This window comes from Solanum verrucosum, unplaced genomic scaffold (assembly GCF_900185275.1).
Source record: "Solanum verrucosum unplaced genomic scaffold, falcon-dt-bn FXZP01000020.1, whole genome shotgun sequence".
Lineage (NCBI taxonomy): Eukaryota > Viridiplantae > Streptophyta > Magnoliopsida > Solanales > Solanaceae > Solanum > Solanum verrucosum.
The window spans coordinates 864,589-884,256 of NW_026019903.1; the positions used below are offsets into that span (position 1 = coordinate 864,589).

Genomic DNA, 19,668 nt, shown 5'->3' on the forward strand with positions numbered 1-19,668 from the left:
CAACTTGAATGAAGCATCGTAATTCTTAGTCGTCTTCATTAGATTGTTCCTGAACATCCGGAAAGTGAGAAATTTCCAGTGCCTAATTGTTTAGTTTACTGGAACAGGTAATAATAATCTTTCACCCTTGTAAAGCAACGGAACAATCCACAGGTTTCCTCCTAACATTCTCTGTGTACAAGTAATCAGTTATATGAATCCGCGATATCATTTTGCTTCATTTGGACCTGTTTCATTCTGCTTCATAGTTTTGATCCATGCAGTCAGCAGCAAATACAGATTAGTGTTCAACATTAGCTTCCACTTCCTGAAATTCAATAGTACAAAACAAGATGAAGTTGCATCTCTCAATTTTTTTTGTAAAAGCAGTGTATAGCACGACAAAAATAGCCATCTAGTTTAAGCAAAAAACAACATAGATGCGAGCAGATCACCATTTCTCAATGTAAAAGGATGTTATCGATGAAACTCTAAGAAGCACCGTATTGAAACTCTAACTCGACACTGTTCATACCAAATAGCCCAACCATCTATAGAAAAGACTATTCTCCCTTTACATCAAAGGTATAAAAGAAAGAAACTCTTCTAGATCAGAAAGGAAAATGAAAACAGAACTTTTCATACTTCAAGATAGATCCATCACACCACATTCTTCTGGAAGGAGAGAGGAAATTGCAAATTACTAACAATTTAGTCGTTAAAATAAAACTATGGTTCAAATTTATTTTAAAAACCAGGCAGTTTCTTCTCATACATCTAAGCCTCGTTGAGAATAAACCAATCTTACCCAAACACTAGATAAGTGCTTAAAAGCACTTAAAATAAGTCAATCCAAACAAGCTCGAAGTTGTGAATATTTATACATCCCGTACACATAGTTTTAAGGTAAACTGTTATTGAAATGTTTAACTTATGGTAGTATCATTAGTGAACAACAGATAGGATGTGGCCAAAAATGAGTCCACCATAACAACATTGTCTTCTTTGCCATAAAAAATCTGAAGAATTTGAGAAATTGTGTCAATTAAATACTCAATACAAGACCACGATCATCTATAAACCAAATACTAAAATATAATAGGAAACTTTGTTAGAATTACTGCATATCTGGTGCATACTGTATTTAGATTTTTAGCATATGAGTAACTTAGAACATGTAGTAGACCACACCAACTTATTTCAAACAAATGCTTTTGAAACATGTATATTGTTAAAGATTTATTGCTTTAGAATAAAAACATTCTAATAATTGACGATACTAGGTGCATGTGTCCAAAAACTAGTAAAATAAAAAGTAGAAATGCTTATAAGAACTACAAGCAAATATGATGTACGGATTAATATATATTCAATGTCTTGTCCTATATTTGACGGAAAAGGAAGTGCAAAACGAGCATACCAGCTAAACTAAGCAGAATTTTACCAGATATCATTAGGGGATTAACAATACTTTCTGCGTAGATTTCTGGAGGATTGGGTCCCTTAACATCAGGAGTGTGCTCAAATTTTTTGGTTGAACCATCAAATATCATGATATATCCCGGAAGCGAAAGTAAAATGTCACCTATTTCTGACCGTTGAAGATGCATAGAAAATGTAAAAATGGGAGGAGCAAGCATGTATAGCCCAGCATTTCGTGGATAATTGATAGTGAACAATTTTGTCCAAACTCCGCAATCCTTCAAAATCCAGACATCACAAGTAAGATCATGGCAAGCATAAAGTAGAGAAAGGTCGCTCCCCACAACTCCCAACTTGAAAATAGAATCGACTTCTTTACAAATGGGAAGCTCCAAGCTACCCCATGTCTCATCAGCTACATCAAAAGAAATGATGTTGTTCAGCTTTAGACTATGAAGACCAGTAGATGCAACCCAGTAAACCTTCCCGTTGACAAATTTACCGTAATGATTTACTAGATAGTGCAAGAATTAAACAAGATTCATGCCTGGATGATCAGAAGAATGAAGATAAAAAGCATGTGAAGAATCCACTGTATTGATTACAGGGATCCTATCACTTGCTTGAGTAGTTTGAACCACAGGTGAATTTTCGCCTTCAGTCATTTCAGAAAATATACAGAGAAGAAGAAGAAGAACTTCAAACGAGGGATTATGCAAGAAAGATCAACCTTGCTCTGATACCATGCAAGAATTAAACAAGACACTAAATAGAAAATTTCCTTCTCTGTATTTCTTGATGATCAAACTATACAATTGGTGCTGTATTTATACAAGTGTTGAAGAATCTTTCTACTAACAAACTAGACAGGTGTCTATTTCTAATTGACCTATTTCTAACAAACAAAATAAATACAAGAAATAAAAGAAACGTTGCAAGACCTAATGATATGTACAGATTTGTTTATTGGATCTGAGTGTATGCTTAAGCCCAAAACGTTTAGGCCCAAAGTTTAGCTGGTGGTAGAAGTCCAAATGAGTCCCAGAGCCCAAATATCGTTTTCACCAATAATCAACTTTCTCTATTCATTACAATAGTCATTCTTGTGGCTATGACAACTATGAAATCCAACACCCCCTCTCAAGTTGGAGGCGTAGATGATACTCCCAACTTGTGAAGAAGGCTATGGTGAAGAGGTCCAGCAAGAGATTTGGTGAACAGATCGGCAAGCTGAGAAGAGGAACTAACATGAGAAAGAGAAATGAGGCCGGCGAGGTACTGTTGACGAACGAAATGACAGTCGATTTCGACATGCTTCGTTCGTTCATGAAACACGGGGTTTTTAGCGATGTGGATTGCAGCTGAACTATCTGACTGAAGAGGAACTGGTAAAGAGATCGGAATAGTGAGATCGTCGAACAAACGAACCAACCAGGTGAGTTCTGCCACTACCCTTCTCATTGATCTATACTCAGCTTCAGCTGAGCTGAGTGAAATCGAAGCTTGCTTCTTCGATTTCCATGAAATTAGAGAAGAACCAAGGGAGATATAAAACCCACTGACTGATTTTCGTGAATCCGGACAGGTACCCCAGTCAGAATCGCAGAAAGCCAGCAGCTTGTATGATGAATCACTGTTCATAAATAGACCAAGACCAGGGTCCTTCAACAAATAGCGGAGAACCCGTAAGGCTGCAGTAAAATGGGGAACCCTTGGATCTTGCATATACTGACTAAGATGTTGTATGGTGAAAGAAAGATCTGGTCTGGTGTGAGTAAGGTAATTCATTTTTTCCAATAAATGCCTGTAGGTAGTTGGATCCTTCATGGGGATACCATCATTTGCCTTTAATTTGACAGTAGGATCCAATGGCACGGAAACGGGTGAAAGATGTAGACAATCAAATTCTGCTAATAGGTCTAAGGTGAACTTGCGTTGAGACAGAATCAAACCATTAGGCTCGCGAATAACTTCTAGTCCTAAAAAGAAATGCAAGTTCCCAAGATCCTTAATCTTAAACTCAGCATCTAAAAACAATTTTAAATCTTGTAAAGCTGCTGCATCATCACCTGTTAATAGAATATCATCTACATAAGCTGCAACAATAGAGATGGAGTTGTCGGTTTTCTTAAAAAATAAAGAATAGTCATTTAGAGAATGACTATATCCTTTGAAACTGAGAGCTGCAGTGAGTTTGGAATACCATTGGCGCGATGCTTGCTTAAGACCATAAATAGACTTCTTTAACAAACAAACATGATTAGGTGAAGGAGGTGTAATCCCAATAGGAAATTTCATATATACTTCTTCATCAAGATCTTCATGTAAAAAGGCGTTATTGACATCCAACTAAAACAAATCCTATCCTTTCTTTACAGCAAAAGCAAGAATGCACCGAATAGTAGTCATTTTCACCACTGGTGAAAATGTCTCATTGTAATCCACCCCTTCTTTTTGAATATCACCTCTAATAACCAGTCGTGCCTTAAGTCTTTCAATACTACCATCTGAATGTTGTTTCACTTTATATACCCACTTACAAGGTAAAGCCTTTTTCCATGAGGTAATTCAACTACATCCCAAGTTTTGTTCAATTCTAGAGCAGATAATTCTTTATGCATTGCTTCCTGCCAGGCTGGATCATGTGCTGCCTGTTCATAGCTAACAGGTTCATGGATACTAGAAACAGAGGTGAGCATGACTTGATTAATAGAAGATAATTTGTTGAAAGGAAAAGAAATATGGGTAACAGGACTCAGAAAACAGGTTGAACTCACATCTGTGAGTCGAAGGGCATTGCAAACATAGTCTTTAAGATATGCAGGTGTCCTAGTAATTCTAGAAGACTTTTTAAGCAAATCATCAATAACAGGATTGGTGGGAGAAATACTGGAAACCCTAGGAGAAGTGGTATTAAGAGAGTCAGAAATATGAGAAGAAGGTTCTAAAACAGTGGTATCTGAAGGAATAGGGTTAGTAACAGAAAAGGGAATATCAGAATTGGAAGGAACAGTGTAATCATCAGAATCAGAAGAGGGAGTGGAAACAGGAAAATCTTTTGAGAAAAATGTGTGTCAGATGCAAAAGGGAAGTACTCTTCATGAAAGACAACATTTCTGGAAATTGATATTTTCTTTGTTTTTAGGTTTAGAACTTTATATCCCTTTTTTCCATAAGGATAACCCAGAAAAACACAAGGTAGAGCCCTTAGGTCAAATTTTGTTCTGTGAGGAGGAAGAGTAGAAACAAAACATAAACACCCAAAACATTTTAGAGTTGAGTAAACAGGATTAGATTTGAAAAGAATTTCAAAAGGTGTTTTATGGTCTAATACTGAAGAAGGAAATCTGTTTATGAGGTAAGTGGCTGTTAATAAACATTCCCCCCAATAGATAATAGGTAAATGAGACTGATAAAGTAAAGCTCTTGATGTTTCTAACAAATGCTTGTGTTTTCTTTCCACTATCCCATTTTGTTGTGGAGTGTAAGCACAGGTAGTTTGGTGGATAATTCCTTTGCACAGAAAAAAATCAGTTTGCAATTTCCCACTTCCCAATTCAAAAGCATTATCAGTTCTGATTATTTTAACCTTGGAATTGAATTGTCTTTCTATCATGGAGATAAAAGATTTGAGAATGGGAAAAGCATTGGATTTAGTGCTAAGAAGATGTGTCCAAGTAGCTCTACTAAAATCATCAACAATAGTTAGAAAGTATCTAAAACCATCATGTGTGGGAGTTTTGTAAGGGCCCCAAATGTCCACATGAATCATATCAAAAACTGCTTTAGTAGAAACAAGACTTTTAGGAAAAGGTAGTTTAGATTGTCTTGCCATAGGACATATCACACATGGAGAAGAAAATTTAGAACAAGAAGATGAAACTGGAACAATTTTCTTCATATTACTCAAAGGTATATGGCCTAATCTGTAGTGCCATAAATTTTCTTTTACATTAGGATCAAAGAAACTAGAACAGGAAGTAAAAACATTTGCTACTGAACTAGGAAAAAGAGAACAATTAGAACTAGAACTAGAAAGACTATTTGTAGAAGCAGCTGCTTGGAAAACATTCTTGGTACTAGCTGTTGATTGAGATGACTTGAAAACATATAGACCATCTTATTCCTTACCAAGCACCAGAGGGCTCTTCAGTGAAGGGCCCTACAACATGAAACAATTGTTAGGAGTGAAAAGAAGAAACTTCTGAAGTTGATTGCACAATTTATGAACAGATAGGAGATTGAACTTAAAAGAAGGAATGTAGAGGACATTATGAAGAAGAAGATCAGACAAAAGATAAACAGATCCTGAATGAGTAATAGTTACTCTATGAGAATTAGGAAGGGTGACCAAAATAGGTTTGGGTAGAAGATTAAAACTAGAAAAACAAATTCTATTAAAAGTCATATGCTCAGATGCTCCACTATCTAGAATCCATGAAGTACTGTCACTTTTAAACAAGCAAGCATACGAACTGAGAAACTTAGCCTTACCAGCACAGGTAATGTTTGCATTAGCATCAATCTTTCCTCCAGTCTTCTGATTCATCTTCTGTAAAAGGTCCAGAAGCTGTCCAACATTTTCTTGACTAAGTGACTTTGAATCTGTAGAATTTTCCATCACCTGATTGCTTCCTTCATTAGTGTTGAAGGCATTGTTGACCATAGCTCCTTTCTGGTACCTTTTGTTCTTTGTGAATTTAAAATCTGGAGGAAAACCATAAAGTTTGTAGCATTGTTCAATGTTATGTCCTACTTTCTTACAATAGTTGCATGTCATAGTGTTTTTCTTAGAAAAATTTCCTTGTTGAGCCTTATAATTATCAAACCTCCTAGATCCTGCATTACCAACAAGAAAAGATGCTGATTCTCCTGGGTAATTGGGAGAAGCATGAATTTCTCTCTGTTTCTCATCTTGAATAACCAATGAATATGCTTGACCAATGTTGGAGAGGGGAAGATAAAAGAATGTTACTTCTAACCCCTATGAAAGTCTCATTGAGACCCATAAGAAACTGTAATAATCTCTCATCCTGATGAGCTTTCACTCCTTTCTCTTTAGCACCACAAATACAATCACAACTACAAGCAGCAAAAGTATTGAGGGCATCCAATTCATCCCAAAGACTTTTCAATTTTGTAAAGTATGCAGAGATACTTGAGTTTCCTTGAACAACAACACTTAGATCTTTCTATAACTGAAATAATTTTGCTCCGTTAGCCTGACCAAATCTATCTTCCAGGTCAGACCACAGAACTTTGGCATTTTGAGAATACAAAACAGATTCAGCAATCTCTTTTGAGAGAGAATTCAAGAGCCAAGAGAGGACCATGTCATTACACCTTGACCAAGCCTTTTGAAGGTTTGTATCAGTAGGAACAACTAGGGATCCATCAATGAAACCTAGTTTGTTTTTTGCTGACAGAGCAATCATAACAGACCTTCTCCAGCCTCCATAGCTTCTGCCATCAAAGGCAGTGGAGACCAGATTCATGCCTGGATGATCAGAAGAATGAAGATAAAAAGCATGTGAAGAATCCACTGTATTGATTACAGGGATCCTATCACTTGCTTGAGTAGTTTGAACCACAGGTGAATTTTCGCCTTCAGTCATTTCAGAAAATATACAGAGAAGAAGAAGAAGAACTTCAAACGAGGGATTATGCAAGAAAGATCAACCTTGCTCTGATACCATGCAAGAATTAAACAAGACACTAAATAGAAAATTTCCTTCTCTGTATTTCTTGATGATCAAACTATACAATTGGTGCTGTATTTATACAAGTGTTGAAGAATCTTTCTACTAACAAACTAGACAGGTGTCTATTTCTAATTGACCTATTTCTAACAAACAAAATAAATACAAGAAATAAAAGAAACGTTGCAAGACCTAATGATATGTACAGATTTGTTTATTGGATCTGAGTGTATGCTTAAGCCCAAAACGTTTAGGCCCAAAGTTTAGCTGGTGGTAGAAGTCCAAATGAGTCCCAGAGCCCAAATATCGTTTTCACCAATAATCAACTTTCTCTATTCATTACAATAGTCATTCTTGTGGCTATGACAACTATGAAATCCAACAGATAGATGCCGTGAAGCTGGTCATCTACTGTTGTCCAAGAATCAGCCCTCAAACTATAAACATTGACTACATTCCTCGTTTTGGACACATCATCATTATCATTATGGTAAGAATAATCAACAAATATAGCTTTATAATCATCATGCAATTCATCGTATCCAAAACCATATTTGATATAGATAGAGGTACCGCATTTTGAATTAAGCAATTCCTTCGACTTGCTAATTGTAGGGTTCCATATAAACATCTGCCCAGAGCGATTGCACAGACAAATCAACCCATTCACAGAACCCACAACAAAAGCCAACAAAGTGGGAGGATCCATGTGCAATAGCTCCTGAGTAACTTGTTGTTGTTTGTTAAAGAGGTAATTGATAGAACAAAACTTGAATTTTCCATTGATGTCTGAAAATAGAACTGTATGATAATTTCTGTTTAGTTTGAGATGGGTTTTCACAAAATGAGGGCTAGAGATAAGTTGATGCCATGATTTCGAAACGCACATACATTTCAAGAGAGATTTGGTGGGAAGCATTAAGAGAATGTCTATTATGATTTCATTTGGGAGTATCGAATCATCAGAAATTGGAGTGAAAATTAAGTTCATACCATGAAAAGAATTTGAGTAGAATGTTCTGAATAGCCCCATCAATCCAATCAAGAAAACCAAGAAATGGAAACATCGCCGGCCGCCAGAGTTTTGAGCTGAGCAGGCAGTGAAGCAGGTCTAAAATTGAAAGACTCTTTTGACCAGAAAAGGCCCACTCATCTTTGGTTAAGACTCAAAATCATCTTTTAAGTTTTCACATGAAGCATTAATATTCTCTCATGTTTGTAATATTGGTGCACTTTTGGTCCTCCTTCAAAATTTTGCCTATTTTTTAACATTGATTTTATTCATAACTAGTGAACATTTCCGCGCGCGCAGTCATAAAAATTATTTATAAATTCAAAAGTCACTCACTTATGTGTAGTTATCTTAGAAAGTCACTCAATTATGAATATTTATCTTGAAAAATCACTTTACCAATCTAAATAATTTTTTCATTAAATTTTGTTGACATGAGATTTTTATTTTATACTAAACTAGGTAAACTACCCGTGTTTCACACAGGATTGAAATATTTTACTAAGCCTACATATGGTCATTTAGTAATATTCATATTTTTGATACATACACTACATTGTCAAGAACATTTTATCTTAAGGTAAAGCATTCTTCTTAAATCTTAAAGTGCAATATTTTTTTTATTTTTTATTTTTGTTATACAAAAATTATGAGTCATTGAGAGATTTTTAGTATAGAAAGAAGTCTAAGAAAATCTCCATGGAAATAGTTGGTCAAAAGTAATGAAATTTTCTAAATTCCAAGAAGTTATAAAGAACAATATCATACATTAAAGAAGATACCAAAAGGCATCGACAAAAACACTCCCAAGTAAAGTGGAACATCACGTCCATACAAGAACATAATTAACTAAATTTAAATGGAGGATGTTCGACTCCTTTCTTATGAACCTCCATCAATCTCTTTTTTATTATAGCATGTTGTATTATGTAAATGTTAAAAATGACCATAAAATTGTGAGTATCATAAATGTTTTTCCTCATTGTCTCAGAATAGTCATTACTATTGCCATGATTGAGAAGTGAAGAAATAGGGGAAAACTTTTACTTGGAGAGTCTTGGAAGGAACTAATAATAAACCAAGTTTTTTTATGAGCTTTTTTCCGAGCCTTTGTATATGATTTTTTCTTCATTATCTGCTGGAAAAAAGTCTGTAATTTTCTTCAATAAAGACGATAATATGTATACTTCAATCCATAAAAAATGTTTGTACCTAAGAAAAAACAATCAAAATAATATACTAATTGTGGCAAGCAAGAGAGCAATCTGTTTGGTTCTTTTAACAAACATCATCATTGGTTCCATATTAGTAATCACATATTGATTATTGTATGCTATCAAATATAACACAATCCACAAGCAATTTTCCCAAAAAGTATATGAAGAAACCTATAAAAAGGGACAAAAGAGAAGATAAATTTTCAATCATCCTCACTGAAATTTTTAACATAGTTAAAAAAAAAGTTACAAAAATAGCAAAAAGAAATTGCAAGGGATATATGAATCACTATGACTTAAGGTAAAAGATTAAGCTTCATAAAATAGGAGGAAGAAAGCTTTGAGAAATGGAACACACTTCATAAGAAGCTTAATAAATGTATATGTATTTGACTGTCTTATTGCAAAAAAACCTACAAATAATAGTGGCAGAAATAAAAGATTTGTTTACAAAAGAACCACAGATTTCTTTTTGCAATTTCCCTTGCAAAAAGAAATTGCAAGGGAAAAAAAAACCTACAAATAATAGTGACAGGAAATCCCTCTATTGATAGACAACAAATGATAGTGTGAACAAATTCTTATTGTGCCTTGTCGAAAGGGTGGTCACAACTCATTGGAAAGTTACAACTCTTCGGAAAGGTCACAATGTTTCATAAAAGTCAATTTTTTTTCATAAAAGTTGCAACTCTTCATAAAAGTCACTACTTTTCATTAAAGTCACAGCTTTTCATAAAAGGGGAAGGTTAGTTTTGTAAATAAATAAATTAAAAGGGAATTTTTGTTTGTGATGGCACCACGTAGGCGGACCTAGGATTCTCTTTTATATATATATATATATATATATAAATGATTTTTTTTTAAATAAAAAAAGTGTCAATTTTAATCATTTTATTGATGCACCCCACCAAAATTATATAGAAATATATATTTATCAAAATCACTTCATTTTATATGCATTTAAAATAATATTTAAAGCAATCACTCAAATATGACGACATAATTTGCTACTCTAATTTTTCTCATATAATTAGAAACATTGGAATCTTTGTTATTGTCTAACTATTGTTCAAACGTTGACATATATAATTAACTGATTACTCAATTATAAGCTAAATTTTTTTATATAAAATGTGTAACTGAGTTGTGTGTTTTTGTATTTATAATTTATATTGGTACTTTAGATGTAAGTTTGTTTTACTAACTATAGTTATAAATTTTGTTGTATTATATATTACTTAATTTTAGTGGGACATGTCAATAAAAAGATTATATTGAAGATCTTTTTATTTCTTAAAAATTTAGCTTAAAATAAAATTTTCAAGTCAACAAAAATTAATGAAAAAATTCTTTAAATTGGTTGGGTGACATTTTATGTAGAATATTAATAGTTGAGTGACTTTCTAAGATAACTACACATAGTTGAGTGACTTCTGTGTTATAAAACAAAGTTAAGTGACTTTCTGAGAAAACTACTCATAGTTGAGTGACTTTCTGAGAAAACTACTCATAGTTGAGTGACTTTCTGAGAAAACTACTCATAGTTGAATGAATTTTTGAGAAAGTTATTCATAGTTGACTGACCATTTGAGATATTATCTCCTAATCCTACTTCCTCTTTTTGTTTAGTTACTTCCTTCAATCTTTCCTATGTTGAATTATTTTCTTGTTTCTCTAGTTCTCGTTGCTAGTTAGATATTGTGCTCTATTTTTTAAATAATCAAAAAGAAAATTTGCTTCTTTCTACTTTAATATTTTCATCACCTATTCAAAAGTAACGTTTTTATCTTTCCTTGTCTTCTATAATAACAGTCTTCTCCTAATTAATTGATAAATTATTTAGTCAAAGTTAGACTTTTAAATTAAAATAATAGGCACTAACAAATTAAAGAGACTTCAGTACAATAAGTTGTACTTAACAATGAGTAATTGAAAAAAAATGAGTAACGCATATTGAGGAGAAATTTTTTAATTAGTGACCTTTGATTATTATTTTTTTATTTTAATAACAAAAACAGATTAAGAAAATAGGAGAATGAAATATTTTTTTTTAAAAATATGGTTATTGATTATAGAGTTATAACATCACCTTGTTTATGTCCAACTTTATATAAATATATATAGCTATAGATTTAAAATTACAAGCTCCCATACATTTTGATAAATTAAAAAATTGTGATGATAATTATATTCAACTTAAGTTTTTTGATTTGTTAAACTATTTATAATAACTTACATTCAAATTAATCATGTATAATACAATTTCAAAACACATACTAAAATGAGATCATTCTAATTTGAAAAACACAATTCACTCTTTTTTAAGTTGGAACTAAAATTTGAAACTTTAAATATGTCAAAATTAAGTTTGATTTCATTCTCAACCAATAATAAAGTTTGTCCAGAAGAAAATATAATTTTATTGGCATTATTTTTAAAACTAAGATTAAGACTGCCTTCTGATATTTAAATGGTTAGAGATAATATCAATGAAAGAAATAATCAACTAAAGTATATATGGCGAGAAAATTTCCTTTTAGCATTCTTAATTTCTTATTCATGAACAATTTATCATTTTTGCAACCACCTACGAAAACACACAAAGAAAAAAAATATATTTTACATAAAATAATGAACAAAAAAGAAAATAAATCAATAAATTTAAAAAAAAAACGAAGCACATACACGATGTTTATTAAGTAAAATTGAACCTTCTAGATATTTAAATAATAATATTTACAAGCATAATCAAAAAGATATATTTGAGATACTCATAATAAATAGTTTGATAAACAGTCTATTTGCTCCTCTTAAAATATACCAAATCTCATTCATGCAGTGACGAACCTTGGTTTAATATCTCTTTTATACTTTGAATAGTTATTGTAGTCAATTGACATATTTTTCTTTTCACTTTCTGTAATTGATTGAACAAACCTGCATATAGCAAAAATGATTCTAAATAATTAAAGATAAGATATATAATTATTATGAGAAAATGATATAAAACAAAGATAAAAAATTAGAAATTGTCAGTGCAACAATAGCATAATAATAAACATGCATAAGTAAAACTTGAGAAGAGATCATAAGATCACCCAAAACCATGTATAACCAAGAATAAGTAAGTCATATTTCTTCGATTCATATAAGAAAATTTGTCAATATAATTATCCAATAAAAATAATAATTAATATTACATAATGAAATATAGCATCATGAGTATTTCATCTAGCATAGTGGTGGGGAAGCTTTGGAGCTTTGTTCCTAAATTTTTATCATTTTATTGATTGTCAGAATTTGAAAAGGTGTCATATTTAATACCTATAATAAATATTATTTATTGGGTAGGAGAAGGAGATTTACTATGTTAACCTATTAATAAATGCTAATTATGGGGAAGGAGAAGAGATCAATTTTTCTGCAAAAAACGTGCAACACCAATGCATAGTGATACTAATACGACACTAATACAATACTACAACTTTTATGTTTGTGTTTTAATAATGAGAGAATTAAATACTATGCTTTAATTAATATTCAATAAAAACTTAAAGAAAAAAAAGAAGAATAATTCAAAAAAAAAAGGAGAAAATAGATAATTGCAAATGCTGGCCATTGGAGGGTGCCACATCAGCGGTTTTAGATTCATATATATATATATATATATATATATATATATATATATATATAAATGGAATCGTTATTTTATATATTTAGTAGAAATAATAACTCCATGTGAGAGATTGTGAGAAGAAAAACACTTTATTTTGTTTAGTAGAAATCGTATTGCAGGTGAAGTCGAGAAGTTCATTACGTCGATTTCACGTATAATAGTACTTTTTTTTTCTTGCAATGTCATATGTTAAAATGTTCTTAGTTTAGCTGCAGTAATATTTATACTGAACAGAACAAGGTGTTCTTTTTCTCACCTTCTCTCACATAGAATTATTATTTCTACTAAATATATAAAAAGACAATGGGACATTCCTTACATAAAATAAAATTATGAACAAAATTAATGTTAAAAAATAGGCAAAAGTGTAAGGGAGGACTAAAAGTGCACCAATATTGCAAACATGAGGGACTATTAGTGCTCCATGTAAAAACTCAAGGATAACTTTGAGTCTTAACCCAAAGATGAGGGACTATTTTGGGCCTTCTCTCGAAGAATATAACGAAGAAGAAGAAGAAAAAAGAAACAACTGCGAAAAGTAATGTCATAGAAATATTAATTAATTTGATACTATGAAATTTAGTTAAACTTTTTTGAACATATTAACGAACTTTGATCTGATTTTTCAATATAAAATTTACAAATTGAAATTAATGAGTATCAAAATAAATGAGGAGATTGATTTGCATACTATAATTAAAAAGTGGTTTTCAAATTTAATATTTTAATTATAATTAAGATGTTTGTTAAATTAATCTAATCTTAACCTTTAAAAAATATATTAGATAACTCATTTAAATGTGTGCATGAGGAAATGGAGGGAAAGGAATCTGATCCAAAATAAATTATATCTAATTAAAACTTTTTTAAGGGATGTGTCAAAGTGATATGAAAGGATGGAGAATCCTTTTTCTTCTTTGACGAAATTACCCCTGCAATATCCCCAAAACTCAGCCAATAATTGGATGGTAGAGCCGTAAATATTCCCAAACAGAGTAACGGCGAGGGGCTATTTTTCGTAACAAACTCTTGTGTATATAACGAACTATAAACACAGCTCACGTTCTTCATTCTTCTTCATCAAATTTCCGATTTCGTTTTCCCTCTGAAGCAAAAAAACTTGAAGTTCTCAGAGATGAATGCTGTGAAAGCTTACTTCAACAGGAATTGGACAAGAGAAGACCTGATGAATACTGGAGAAATTTCCGAGTACGCTTACACAAGCTTGACGACGGTACATTTATTCTTACTGTTTCATTTTTTCTTTCTATTTGATCACAAATGTAATAATTATTGTTCTGATTTAAATGTTGTTATTTGAAAAACTTGTAATCCAGCGATTAAGGAATGGAGATTTTTCTATTTTCGTTATCTCGTTACTGATAGCTGTATCAGGACATCTACTTGGAATCAATTTGTTTTACAGTTTCTCGTAGTTCTAGTGCGAAATAAGGCAACATTCTACTTGCTTTACTTGATTATTCATGATTCATGATGAATTTTGAATTTTCTGAATATTGTACATGTATTACCGTAATTTTTTTTCTTCTTTTGTACTTGCTTTACTTAATTCTTCAGGACTCATGATGAATTTCGATTTTTTTGAATATTTTACATGTATTACCGTATTTTTTTACTTAATTATGCCGTTAGTGATAATTGTTAAAACGACTGGAGTAGAGATTGGTATTGAAACCTTGCTCCCTATTCAGGCTTGAAAGTTGTTTTTTTGAATAGTTAAAATGAAACGATTGCCAAAATGAATTTGTTTCATTTAAATTTGGACAGACGGATTAATTTGTTTCATGCAATTTCAGGTTTCAGCATCTTGTTTTTGATCTTTTCTTTTTTTGCAAATCCTGGTTAGCAAGTATTGGATTTTAGGTTCTGTTTCTAAGTATTGGATTCTGCTTTTTTCCTTTGATTGATTAGTTTGCTGAAAATATAGGTGTATCTTACTCTCTTCTGTGCCATGTTGAGCTTTACTTTTGGATCCTTCTTGCACTTGATCATCTGGGAAGTGGGATGGCTGTTCACAGTCCTTTCTTCTGTAGCAAGTTTACTCTGGCTTTACTTTGCATCACCATTGAGAGTGGTACGTGATCTGTGTCTTGTAGATTTTCTTCCAAGTTGTTGAATTGTTATTGAAGTCGTTTCTTATATAGTAAATCTTCTGTCAATGCAGAGGCTGAGGATCTCACTATTGCTGTATGCAGCCTGTACCTTGGGTGCTTCTTTTTGCCTTGTTACCAAATATCTCTTCGAAATTTATCCACCGTAAGACTTAAAAGATGCTATACATTGTTCAGTCTTCTGTTAAAGTTTGATATGGCTCATGAAGAGTGAACTTAAATAATTTACCACTGATTCCTGAAGTTTTTTCTAATGTGACAAAAGACATTTGCTTGTTCTTTCATTTCCTACAGTATAAATTCAATAGCAGTTACTTTGATCCTTCTGCATGAGTAGTTGATTATCTCTGGTTGTTCTGTCTTCTTTATTGAAGAATATTCTGATAATTTGAAAAATATCTAACTTCGGAAAGCATTCCTTTCTCGCTCTCCAGCCTTATTGTCAACGTTTTGGAAGGTTCAGCATTTAGCATTGGAATTATCTGGTATGGATCCACGTATACAAGGGAAAGGAGAGAAATCTACATGACTTGCCTGAATTTTTCTTATGCTCTAATGTGCGCCAGCATTTTTGTTTATGGTATAGATATCCTTCACACCCACACAGTTCATTGGGTGTTTAAGGTAAGCAGTTGGATGTGATCACACTCATCCTATTATAACACAGTTCCCACGTCAATAAATCATTACTTCTGTCTAATGAATGAATAATATGACTGACCGGATGAATACTGCTTGTTGTAGGTAAACACTGTGCAAGCAGTACTTAGTGATATATAGCCAAGATTTACTGTATAATGCTGGCATAGGAGAAATTAACTCTGTGGATCGCACACTCGCCGTCTTCTTCCATTTACCGGGTATAGTGGTCCATGCTGCAAGAGTTTTCCTGACTGCAGAAAATGAGCAACACAGAGAGAATTAATGCTGATACACTTGGAACTATAGAATAAATAGAGAGTTGATAGCAAATGGGGAACTGTAAATGATGAAAAGTATTCCTTTGTGGCCACATTTTACTGATTGAATTTGAAATTCATTAGTCTGATGAAAAGTGCTTTGTATATTCCTTGGCAAACAATTGTTCCATATAGTGAGGTTCCACCCTCCTAGCATTCCTCATTTTTGCACAAAATTTTAGCTAGATTCCGTTAAGCTTTTCTTGCTAAAACATAGTCATTCTTTGTTGTGTTATGTATTATTCTTGTGTGCAGTTAGCTAAAATTGCCTTCAGTAATTGACATAAACATAGTCATTCTGGATTAGCCTTCATATGGGAGAATTGGCATAATGTAGCTTATGTATGAGAAAATTGAGCAATATGACTAGCATTGAGTGTTAGAATGTTGGTCTGATATTAGGTTCTAAGTTATTGTTTTGTGCTTCTTTAGAAACCAGAAAGAGTTTCGAACTGTATCGGCTTATGGGTGAGAGTCGAGAGAAGTTGAGCAATATGGCAATAGCTCACTCCTCTCTCTTTCTTCTAATATATGTCAATGAATCGTAATTAAGTAAACTATAATTACAGATTTCTAATTAAATTGAAACTATAATCATTTTTTTTTACATAATTAATTTTTTTTATACATGTATAACACTACTTTTACATGATTAATTTTTTCTTATAGATGCTGAATACCCCTTTGCCTAAAATATAAATATATCGCTCGGGGTCGCTTGTGCAAAATTTAATAACGCGGTGATTAGTAATACAAAAATTAGTAGTGCAGGGATTAGTAATGCAAAATTTATTTTTATCAAGTGTTTGATTCATTGTTTCTCATTCCCGTTTTGTGTTTGGATTAAAACTCTTTAAAAACATTCCTTTCCAATTATATCCTTGAATTATTATGTAATTGAGTGAAAGTAGATAATAGCCGGACAATATTATTTTTTTATAGTCTTCTAACTAGCTATGAGAAGAACAATTTTGTTGTCATGTTTGCTATTTTTTCACTTGAATTATTTGAGGATAAATAATTATCATCTTAATAAATTGATCACTCACAAAATGTCAATTTTCAATTTTAAAAAGATAAACTATCTACTTTTAAAATAAAAAAGACGGTCAATAATGGTAAAATTGAATAAACCATCTACATTTACACATAAAAATTGCAAGTTATAGCTTTAATATGTATGTAGTTTTTAAAATTGTTCAAAATACAAATAATTAGAAAACCATATATATATATTCTCAATTAAGATCGCAAATGTCATGTAGTGATATATTTGCCTTTTTAATCAATAAATGTTAAATAACTCACATTTCAAATATGTATTGATTTGTATTGGATTTATTTAGTAGCAAACAACTCTCTCTAAATAATTTGTAAGCTAATTTATTTAAATAAATTTATTAGTACAAATATAAAACATAAAATCATGGTATTATATTCTATGTATTACTATACCTCCAAATGGAAGCTATAATATCAAATTCCTACCAATTGTACTAATAAATAATATCATAGATAATAACATGAACTATTTTTTCTAATGCGACCTACCAAACGACCCCTCAATATTAAGAAATAGCGGCTGCCACATCCCTACACCAACTTAATAACAAAAATATATATCAGTCAAAAGAGGAGAGAGAAGGCCCAAAATAGTCCCTCATCTTTGGGTTAAGACTCAAAGTCGTCATTGAGTTTTTACATGGAGCACTAATAGTCCCTCATGTTTGCAATATTGGTGCACTTTTGGTCCTCCCCTAAACTTTTGCCTATTTTTTAACATTAATTTTGTTCATAATTTTATGTAACGAATGTCCCATCGTCTTTTTATATATTTAGTAGAAATAATAACTCTATGTGAGAGAAGGTGAGAAGAAGAACACTTTGTTCTGTTCAGTATAAAAATTACTGCAGCTAAACTAAGAACATTTTAACATATGACATTGCAATATTATACATGAAATCATCATGATGAACCTCTCGACTTCACCTGCAATACGATTTCTACTAAACAAAATGAAGTGTTTTTCTTCTCACAATCTCTCACATGGAGTTATTATTTCTACTAAATATATAAAATGACGATTAAACATTCCGTACATAAATTATGAACAAAATCAATGTTAAAAAATAGGCAAAATTTTGAAGGAGGACCAAAAGTGCACCAATATTGCAAACATGAAGGACTATTAATGCTCCATGTAAAACCCAAGGATGACTTTGAATCTTAACCCAAAGATGAGGGACTATTTTGGGCCTTTTCTCTATATTCTTCATTTTGCTAAAGTAAATTAAAAGGAAGAGAATTAATCTAAAGTAAAAATTATATTAGACAAATATCATTCCTATAGAGGAAATGGAAAGAAAGTATAATGCAGATGAGCCAAAAATTATAGTATTAGACAAATATCAAATCAAATGAGTAAATGGAAAACCTTCCCGCCAACAACTTGAGTCTGGAGACGAAATTACACCTGTCATATAGACCATATCCCAAAAAGGGCATTCCGTTGGTAACTAACTCTTCTCTGCAAAACTATAAATAGAACTCACGCTCCTCATTCTTCTTCATCACTTCCAATTTCTCTGCAAAACGAAAAGAAAAAAAATGGATTTCTTAGTGAATGCTGTGAAAGCATACTTCGATAGGAGTTGGTCAAGAAAAGACATGATGAGTTTAGCACCAATTCCCCAGAACGATCGTACAAGCTTGAACAGGGTAAATTTCCACTTTTTTTCCATATTTGATCACAAATGTTGCAATTGTAATCGAGGCAATGAATACTGTGAGAGCTTACTTTAGAAGGAACTGGAGAAGACTACACATGATGAATTCTGAAGAAAGGATTAGTGTTCTGATTAAAATGTTGTAATTTAAGTATTCGTGCTAAATCCCCAATTCTTAAGTATTGATGAATTTCAGTTCTCAGAAGATTATTGCCGATGACCATTCTACTTGATTGAAAAGTATTGCCGTAGTATTTGCTGTTCTATTGCACTTGCTTATGCCATTACTGATAATTTGAATCACGTTTGTTATTGAAGCCTTGCTCCCTATTTACTCTTGGAAGTTGTTTTTTAATATTTTAAATTTCTTGAAAGCAATTGAATTTGTTTCAGATTTCTGCTTCTTGTGTTTGATCTTCTTCTTTCTTTGAAAAACCTAATTAGCTGGAAAAAAAATGACATTTCGATCTTTTTTACTGTGATTGATTAGTTATTGATGATTATATAGGTGTATTTGACTCTCTATTGGGCCATGATGTGCTCTAGTTATGGATCCTTCTTGCACTTGTTCTGGGAATTGGGGGGACTGTTACCAGTCTTTTTAACTGTAGCAAGTGTACTCAGGCTTCACTTTACATCCCCAGAGAGAGTGGTATGTGATCAGTGACTCGTAGATTTTATTCCAAGTTGTTGAATTATTCTTCAAGTCGCTTCTTGTAACATAAATCTTCTGTCTATGCAGATGAAGAGGGTCTCACTATTGATGATTTCTGCCTTTTTCTTCGGTGCTTCTGTTGTCCCTTTTACCAAATATTTCTTCACAACCGATCAAATGTAAGACTCAA

General features: G+C 32.2%; 1 protein-coding gene and 2 pseudogenes across 1 annotated transcript; 2 read left to right on the forward strand and 1 right to left on the reverse strand.

Moving 5' to 3' along the window:
* Positions 1-45: 45 nt before the first annotated feature.
* LOC125819711 (F-box/kelch-repeat protein At3g23880-like) lies at positions 46-8,167 on the reverse strand (annotated as a pseudogene).
* A 5,949-nt stretch (positions 8,168-14,116) lies between these two features.
* LOC125820145 (bax inhibitor 1-like) lies at positions 14,117-16,090 on the forward strand (annotated as a pseudogene).
* Positions 16,091-18,704: 2,614 nt separating this feature from the next.
* On the forward strand, positions 18,705-19,668 carry LOC125820116 (bax inhibitor 1-like). The gene is made up of 3 exons (XM_049499540.1): positions 18,705-18,815; positions 19,332-19,475; positions 19,566-19,668. The coding sequence occupies exons 1-3, from the start codon at positions 18,705-18,707 to the stop codon at positions 19,659-19,661; spliced, it is 351 nt and encodes a 116-aa protein (XP_049355497.1). The 3' UTR covers positions 19,662-19,668.

Coding starts and splice junctions, on each gene's coding strand:
- LOC125820116 (XM_049499540.1), top strand. CDS start 18,705: ATGGATTTCTTAGTGAATGCTGTGAAAGCATACTTCGATAGGAGTTGG. Junction 18,816..19,331: donor ATCGTACAAGCTTGAACAGG/GTAAATTTCCAC, acceptor ATGATTATATAG/GTGTATTTGACTCTCTATTG. Junction 19,476..19,565: donor TTACATCCCCAGAGAGAGTG/GTATGTGATCAG, acceptor CTGTCTATGCAG/ATGAAGAGGGTCTCACTATT.